The 9,172-nt window shown below is 48.6% G+C and overlaps 1 protein-coding gene across 1 annotated transcript in view; it reads left to right on the top strand.

Annotated features, from left to right (window-relative positions):
• LOC119385844 (neprilysin-1) overlaps positions 1–7,975 on the top strand; it is a 23,757-nt gene extending 15,782 nt beyond the window's left edge. Inside the window, exon 9 of the mRNA XM_037653217.1 lies at positions 7,958–7,975. Coding sequence (XP_037509145.1) covers positions 7,958–7,975 — 18 coding nt within the window. The remainder of the gene's footprint in view (positions 1–7,957) is intronic.
• Positions 7,976–9,172: the final 1,197 nt, after the last annotated feature.

Raw genomic sequence — 9,172 nt, 5'->3', positions numbered from 1 at the left:
TCCCCTTGTGGTCTCCTAAGTGGGTGGCCACCATCGCCGCCGACTTTTGCACTTATCCGTATGGCCAACTTTTCCCCCCCAGGTACCCTGATCGCCGCCTGAAACGTGGCGCACCGAAGAATCTACACTATCCAATAACCAAAGTCTCCTTCCCCAATTACCATTTTTTTGTAGCCCGAAGAAACAATGACAGTCCTGAGCAATCTCAACCCGTTCCGTGTCGAAACGCTGACGGGAAGCATGTCCGGGAATAGCCGTGTCTAAATGGAATCGGCGACCTCCTTTTGGAACCCCCGGCAGAGGCAACACACCTTTTGGCCCCGGCTTCACGTAGACGGCACCCTGGGCTGCCCACCCAGGGAAACCGGCAGTCGCCTTTTCCTGTCTCTCTCGCCCTCATCTTCGTCTTTCTCTCTCACTTTTGAACTTTCCTGTCTACTTCTCCCTCTCGTTACTTCCGATTTTTCCTGGCGGCAAGGGTTAACCGTGTGTGGCTCCCAACCTTGGGTAGACCATATTAGGTTATAGTGACGGCGTACTGCTGGCGTTGCGCAGACTTTTCGCATGTTCTGCCACGTCCCCCTGTTGGGCTCCGTGGTGGGTGGTAGGCGCCGTTGCCGAACAAGCGACTTTTTCCATGGGACCCTCGAACCCCTCTTCCACCGATCGTGCCCCAAAAAGGGTACGCACCGATGCATCTCAATTCTTTTGGCCCAAAAACACGACAATTTTCCGAATACCACGTGGTTCACTGTGAACAATCATCTGAAAAAGCTAGAGCCATTTCACCTTTTCTTGTTGCTAAGTGCTTGAAAGACACCATAGGAACGGATATAAGGCCACAAGGATGGCAAGCGGGGACCTACTCCTCGAATTAAAGACAAGGACAGTACCTTAATTTGTCACATCTAGTCGCGTTTGGAAACATCCCCGTCTCTGTGAGCGCGCACAGGACCATGAACACTGTCAAAGGTGTAGTGTCCGATGAGGACCTGATTGGCCTCAGCGAGGAAGAACTACTAGATGGATGGAAAGATTCAAATGTCACTCATGTCCAAGGATCAAGATAAGGCGCGACAACACCGAAATACTGACCAAGCATTTGATACTTACTTTTGCCTCCAGCACACTACCCGAAAACATTGAAACCGGCTACGTCAAGCTTGCTGTACGACCTTTCATACCAAACCCGCGGCGATGCTTTAAATGTCAAAGATTTGGTCACGCGTCTCAAAGCTGCCGAGGGCAGCTCACCTGTGCAAAATGCGGAACGACGGGTCATTCTGTTGATGACTGCGCTGGTGATGGGACTCACTGCGCGAACTGTGAAGGTGATCACCCTGCGTACTCCAGGCCTGCCCGGCCTGGAAGAAAGAAAGAAATACTCACGATAAAAGTAAAAGAAAACGTAACGTTCCGCGAAGCACGACAGCGAGTTTCATCGTCATTTCCAGCAAGACATCTTTTGCCGAAGTGGTGCGACGGGGGCAGCACCACAACGGCCTATCGCGTTTGCCCGACCACTCGCAGCGTGCCGAGGCAAACGCCACCCGCCCCCATGGTGGGAGCAGCGAAGGCTGCCCCGCCTACTCTGAATCTGACCACACCGGCGGCCACTACAAGCTCCGGCACCGTAGAGGCCAAGGAGAGCACATCGCCCTCCGCTCGGTGGCGTCCAAGACTTCGTCACACCAGCGAAGTCCCCACCTGCCAAGCCAGAGATCCCGGCGACTCCAGGGTCGTCGGGTCTCACGACCACGCCTCGCCAGGCGAGTCGGACAAACAAGCCAGCAGCTCGCATACGCGGGCGTCCAGTGCCTCAAACGAGGCAATGGACACAACTCCGGTGCCTCTGGTACCGAAAGAGCGGCGTAGCTCCCTGGAGCGCGCTAAGAAAACCAAAAGCCGATAATGGGCCCGACGACGGCCCTGCTGCTTGAGCTCCAAATTTCGGCCTAAACAACACCCACTTCCTTCTCGTACACACAGCACTACCTGACATCCAATATGGAAGCACAAATTATACAATGGAACGTGAGAGGCTGCTTAGAAATCTCGACGATGTCCAAGAACTCTTACACAAACATACACCAAAGGTGCTGTGTGTACAAGAAACACACTTAAAATCCAAACACACGAACTTTCTACGCAGCTACATTATTTTCCGGAAGGACCGGCATGACGCTATCGCGCCATCCGGGGGTGTAGCCGTTATAGTCAATCAAGGAGTAGCATGCACACATTTACCACTTCGAACTTCCCTTGAGGCAGTGGCTGTTCGAGCGGTTCTTTTGAACAAACTCGTCACCATTTGCTCTCTATATATACCTCCACATTACCAACTGCAAAAACATGAATTTCAGTCTTTAATAGATGAGCTCCCTGAACCTTACCTTGTACTGGGGGACTTTAATGCGCATAGCTGTCTATGGGGTGACTCCCGCTGCGATGCGCGAGGTCGTCTAATTGAACAGTTCCTTTTCTCTTCTGGCACGTGTCTCTTGAATAAAAAAGAGCCAACTACTATAGCCTTGCGAACAATACCTACTCGTCCATAGACCTCAGCATCACATCTCCATCACTTCTGCCCCTTCTAACATGGAAAGTCATTAATAATCCCTATGGAAGTGACCATTTTCCTATAGTTCTGAGCACCCCAATAGTTAACGAATGTCCTCCACAGGTTCCCAAATGGCAAATGGACAAAGCCGATTGGGAACAGTTTCGTAAAATGGCTCTCTTAAGTTGGACCAACATGCGTGCTTTAAGCATAGATGAAGCTGTAGACTACTTTACAGCTTTTTGATTGATGCCGCAATGAAGTGTATCCCACAAACAGCTGGACTGCCCGGCAAACGACGTGGCCGTGGTGGAACACTGAGTGTCGAAACGCGCGCAAAAAACAAAATAAAGCATGGAGGCTGCTCGGGACTCGCCGACAGCCGAGAATCTGGACAGTTTTAAAAGCATAAAGTCACAAGGCAGGAGAACTCGCCGACAGGCAAGAAGACAAAGTTGGCAGAAATTTTTATCGGGAATTAACTCATATACACAGGAGGCTAAAGTCTGGAACATGGTTAGTAGGGTAGCAGGCCGACAAGCGCATTCACTTCCCCTAGTAAACACACAAGGTGACAGCTTGGAAGACCAGGCGAACTTCCTAGGTGCACACTTCGAACAGGTGTCCAGCTCGTCACACTACACGGAAGCTTTCCAACGACACAAAGCAAAAATCGAACAACAGAAACTAGAGCGCAAATCCACAAAACACGAGGAAGCATACAATGAACCTTTCGGCTTAGCTGAGCTACAGACGTCGCTGAACTCATGCAATAAATCCGCCCCAGGTTCCGACCGTGTTGTATATGAAATGTTTGAAACACCTGCCTTCTGAAACCCAAAAAACCCTCCTTTCCCTGTACAATGCTGTTTGGTTTTCCGGCGAGATCCCCTCGGCCTGGAAAGAAGCCATCATAATTCCGATTCTGAAGCAGGGTAAGGGACCCATCCTCAGTATCCAGTTACAGGCCAATAGCCCTAACAAGTTGTCTGTGCAAGGTTTTTGAAAAAATGATAAATCGGCGGCTTCTACATTTCCTCGAAGCCAGCAACTCACTTGACCCATACCAGTGCGGTTTTCGAGAGGGTAGATCTACCTCTGACCAACCTTATCCGTATCGAGGCACAAATTCGCGACGCTTTGTTCACAAGCAATTCTTCCTTTCGGTGTTCCTCGATATGGAAAAGGCCTACGACCACCACATGGCGATTTGGAATATTAAGAGACCTATCCCACTTAGGTGTCCGAGGAAAGATGCTGACCATAATCGAAAGCTATTTGTCCAATCGCACGTTCCGTGTTCGAGTGGTAATGTCTTGTCCCGCAATTTTGTCCAGGAAAACTGGAGTGCCGCAAGGTGGTTGTTCTGAGTTGCACACTTTTATTATAAAAATGAATTCCCTACGTCTGTGTATTCCACGGAATATGTTTTATTGCACATATGTTGACGACGTGCAGATCGGTTATAAATCTTGCAACCTTTCAATGTGCGAACGGCAGGTGCAACTTGGTTAAACAAGGTAACCAAATGGGCAGACGAGAACGGTTCAGCCTGAACCCGCAAAAAAGTACTTGCGTATTATTCTCAAGAAAGAGAGGCCTACATCCCGACCCAGACATTGATCTGCATGGTCAGCGGCTACCTGTGAAAACGGAGCATAAATTCCTCGGCGTAATTCTAGACACGAAACTAAGCTTCATATCACACATAAAGTATATAAAGAACAAGTGCATAAAACCATGAACATTCTAAAGTACTGTCACGCACTACGTGGGGTTGTGACAAGAAGTGTCTGATGAATCTTTATAAAAGCCTCATACGCACGCGCCTAGATTATGGGGCATAATATATCAGTCTGCGACAGCAAGCGCGTTGAAGATGCTTGACCCTGTCCACCACTCGGGCATTCGTATTTCTACGGGTGCTTTTCGCACCAGCCCCGTGGAAAGCCTCTACGTCGAATCGAACGTGTGGTCGCTCCACCTGCAGCGATCTTACATGTCGTTTCTATACTATCTCAAAGTGAACGCAGACAACGAACACCCCTCACACCCCACAATTAATGATATATCTAGTTCTGCCCTTTTCGACCACCGTCCTTCGATGCGACAGCCCTACTCACTTCGTGTGAGGGGCTTAGCTCAGGAAACGGGTGTGCCACTTTCCGAACACTGTCTATTGGCTCCCGCTGCACAACTACCGCCGTGGCGGTGGCAGCTTATAGACTGCGATCTTTCTTTCATGGAAGTAACGAAACACGCGCCTATTGCACAATCCGTACATACTTCCTTGAACTACAACACAATACACTTGTGCAGAATTCTTTACAGACGCCTCAAAGTCCAATACTTCTGTGTCTTACGCAGCCGTCGGGCCATCCTTTACGGATTCCGGTATTCTACACCCTGAATCAAGTATCTTCACGGCAGAAGCTTACGCGATACTTGCGGCCGTTAAACGCATTCAACAATTAAACTACAAAAGGCAGTGATTTACACAGATTCTCTAAGCGTGGTAAAAGCCTTAAAAACTCTTAAAAGACACAAAAACCCGTCTTTGTCTCGCTGTATTCTCTTTTAAGCACGATATACGCACTCGAACAACATGTCGTAGTGTGCTGGGTGCCAGGGCACCGCGAGATTCAAGGCAACGTGTTGGCGGACCAGCTAGCAGCATCCGCCCACGAAAACAGTCACAACACATCCTTAGCTATTCCCCCACTAGACCTAAAACACTTCCTGAAAAGAAAGCTTCAGAGCCTTTTGGCAGACCACATGGGATATGCATACACGAAATAAGCTACACGTTGTCAAACCGCATCTCGGTAACTGGCCGCCAGTATCAAAATCACGCCACACAGAAGTTACACTCTGCAGACTTAGGATCGGTCACACATACAGTACACACACACACCTTCTGTCCGGTGGCGAGCCACCTTTATGTGATAGATGTGGTCAGCCACTCACTGTCCTTCACGTCCTCATTCAGTGCAAGGAACTCGATGCTATCAGAAAAAAGCACTTTTTATTACCCTACCGGCAGCAATTTCCATTTCATCCTTCAATGTTCATCGGTAGGGACCCGCTTTTTACATATCAGTCACTGTCTGCTTTTTAAACGACGTACGGAGTTTTCATGTCATATATCAAGGTGATCCGTAGCACGGCCTCTAAACAGAGGTCGCTGCTGCGGTGAATACGCTAAAGACAGCACTTGCCTCGCGGCCCTTGGACTCAAGGGCATTGACGAGGCATTCGTGCTGATGTCATATCTCATAGTCTTATTCTTGCGACCACTTGCCATTCATTCCACTACTCATATTTCACGTCACTGTCATGATTTTAATATATATATATATATGTTTTACCCGCCTTTAGCGCGAGGAATTTTAAGGCCCCTTTACAGCTACTTACCGCAACCATTGCTCACATCCTTTGTCTCATGAACTGGCGCTCTTTGGCCATCAATTGGCCCTTGCGCCATTAAACACCACATATCATCATCAACATATGTAATGTAGCGTGATAGAAGAGTAAAATAATAACCAAGCGTCACGCAACGCGAATTCCGTAAGCAGGCGTCACACAATGCGAACTGCGCAACGAGTGGTTTGTTGAATGCTTCCAACCCATTACAAAAGACTCAGTCATAATTCTTCATCGTCATCAGCCGTTGCATCAAGAAACTGCACATAATTCCTTACAGATGGTACCTCGCTTCTCCGCAGAATGACGAATAATGTCGTGATGGGTGCTTCCCAACATCACAAAAATTATGATTTGTGGCTTAGTGGGTACGTTGCTAGTGTACTTGTATTAGTAGCCACAAGAGAGTTTATAACGGGCTCTAGAAATGCCTCTCTTCGAGCTTTCGCTGCGACTGTGCTGCGCTTTCCGCGCAGGCCTGGCGTTTTTTTGTTTGTACATTCTATTTTTTTTTCATTTATTTTTGGTAGTTGTAGTTTCTGTTAGCAAAAGTGACGACAAAACTTAGGACCGATAGTCATGCTGTGAGAGCGAGAAGCAGCTTTCGCCTGAGAACGTAATATGTGTCGGTGTTTCCGAGCTCCGTCGCAGCCATGTTTGCTGATTTACAAAACAATTCTTACAGAGTAACTGTCACACAGCATATACCATCATTTTATTCGAGTAAGAAAATACACCTGTGGCGGAGTGTCGCTTTGTTTTCTCTCTCTCTCTCTCTCTCTCTCTCTCTCTTTCTTTCTTTCTTTCTTTCTTTCTTTTTTAACGACAAAGCGTATGTAGGGCATGCTCAGCAGACGGTTATTTTTATTTTCTCGGGTTCCTAATTTTTTTATAGGCTCAATAGAAAAAAAAAAAGCTGAGGCCTAATTCACGCAGCTTTCAGTTCCCTTCCGGTACAGTTCTAACTTAAGAAGCTTTTCTGGATACAAACCCTGAAGATGTACTTTCATTTCCAAAACGTTGCCTTCGGAATATCTGCTTTGTACCTTTAAACATGGCCTGCTAGCGTAGCAGTGAAAAACTGCCGCCGAGTTGCGCCTGCGTTTCTGTATGCTCTCTGTTCTACCGGGAGGGTCGGATCAGCGATGACGTCGTCTTCCTCTCCGTGCCCGCGCTCGTCGTTGGCGGACACCCATTTCCTGTTGCGCGATGGCCCAGAAATTACTTCCGTATTGCGTGGGAGGACCGAAGACATTTTATGACGTCGTTTCCAAACTGAAGAAGATCGCTTTCTTGTCAAAACATGGTGTTTTCCATGGTGGAGTCTTGGTATTTGTGTTCGCTGTCAGTTGTATTGTTTTCACTCGGCCAGTAGCTGTGCACAATGCGTTTTTTTTTTGTTCGTGTAGGTTGTCATGCCGCTTCGTACTGCTGAAAAAAAAAATGATGATGAAGCCTCTGCATACGCGTGCATGCACACACAGAAAGAGAGAGAATGTGTCCCCGTTTTTAAGCGAGCGTTCGAGTATATGTGACCCACTACCCTGCCGCCGCAGAGCTGATGCCTCTGGGTCATTGCCGACCTATCGTATGAACATGCGACGTCATCCATTTTGAGTATTGCACTGTCGTTGATATTATCGCTTATTTGCTCCACTTCCTTTGGCTAGTTTATGACGAAGCTCCATTCCACGTAACATGACAAGAACTTTATCGGAGTCCTGAGGAACTGATATCTAGGGAAGCCGGAGTCCCCCCCAGATCAAGTCGGTGTCTCCGCCCACGATGGGTCCGGAAGTCGAAGTTCCGTCGCTATGTTGTGGACCCTCTGGACGACCTGGAGTTGAGTGTGAAGACTGCTGCTCTTCAGGGATTCCTCCCATTGCTCCTTCGTGATGGGCGGCGAGGCATTAAGGGCTGGGTACCGCCAGAGCATGTGTGATCCAATCTCCTTTTCTTTTTTTTTTGCAGCACAAGTTGGCGCACTGAGTTCATGCAAGGAATTCGGAACTTAAACTAGAACTCCTCATAAGAGCAGATGTTAGCAAATTGCGATGCCGGCCGTATTTTCAAGGGAGGAAGTGGTCAGCAGGTGACAACGAGCACTCACTTATGAAAAGTCTGGTTGATTGACACACCCCCCCTCGATACTTATAGGTCCGTTTAAGTTTCATAGCGTCTGTAAATAAACTTGCCAAGGCTGTTTGCGCGCAATTTCTCATGCTTCGACCGTGACGGTTAGTTTCGCATTCTCTAGCCCCTTATTTGCACCTACATTTCCGGAACTATTAAGGACTTTGTGTGTGCTGTGAGATGTGCTGTCTCTCTTTCCTCCCCATCTTTCAGTCTCCCCCATACTTTTCCAATGTGTAGGGTAGCAAACTGGTTGTCCTAAACTTGTTAACCTCCCTGCCTTTCCTTCTCTACTATTTCTTCTCTCTCTCGGGAACTGTCGAAGAACGGAACCGTGTACCTTACTTGGGCTCCTTAGCCGGCCACAGCACTCCTCGCTTGTAAACAGCCACTTTTACGCTTGTGCGGACAAACAAGGGATCGAACGCCCAAACAAACGTGCTCTACACCCTGCAAATATATCGCTCCCTTCGCCACTCCTCTCTCTCTCTGATCTTTAGAGCTTCTCGCCGAAGGTGCCGCGCTAACCTACATGTCTTTTTCTTTCTTTTTTTCTTTCGATATTGGGGTTGACGTCACCGCATTATTGATTGGTCGTCTTCTCTCCACGCTGATCCAGAACTCCTCCTTAAAGCTTCTTGCGTGGCGCGCCATCCTCCACCGCCGAGTTTCTTTTTCTCCTCCCCCGCCCCCTCCATCCCTCCCGCCTTTCCTTCTTCTTTCGGCGCCCCGCTTTTCGTGTCGTCATTTCACCGTTTTTGCTTTCTCCCGAGTGTCTCTGCTGCGCGCGTTCATATTTTCGCTCCCCTATTTCCCCGTGCGATACGGAAGTTGCTTTTGATTGCCGCTCCCACCTTGGCCCCGTGGGGACATAACTCCGCGGAGTATAGTCCGGTGGCGTGCTGTTTTCGTGCGTGTTGGCAGCCGCGGCTTCGCTCCCGTCCTACCGCTTTGTCTGCAAACATTTGTGGATTGCGTCACGGCATTCGGTGACGTCATTCCTCCCTCGATTTTTCGCCCCGTTGTCTCCGGACAAGGTATGTATACCTGGTG

This window comes from Rhipicephalus sanguineus, chromosome 3, assembly GCF_013339695.2.
Source record: "Rhipicephalus sanguineus isolate Rsan-2018 chromosome 3, BIME_Rsan_1.4, whole genome shotgun sequence".
Taxonomy (NCBI): Eukaryota; Metazoa; Arthropoda; class Arachnida; order Ixodida; family Ixodidae; genus Rhipicephalus; species Rhipicephalus sanguineus.
The sequence above is the reverse complement of the archived record's forward strand: the minus strand, read 5'-3'. Positions and strand labels throughout refer to the sequence as shown.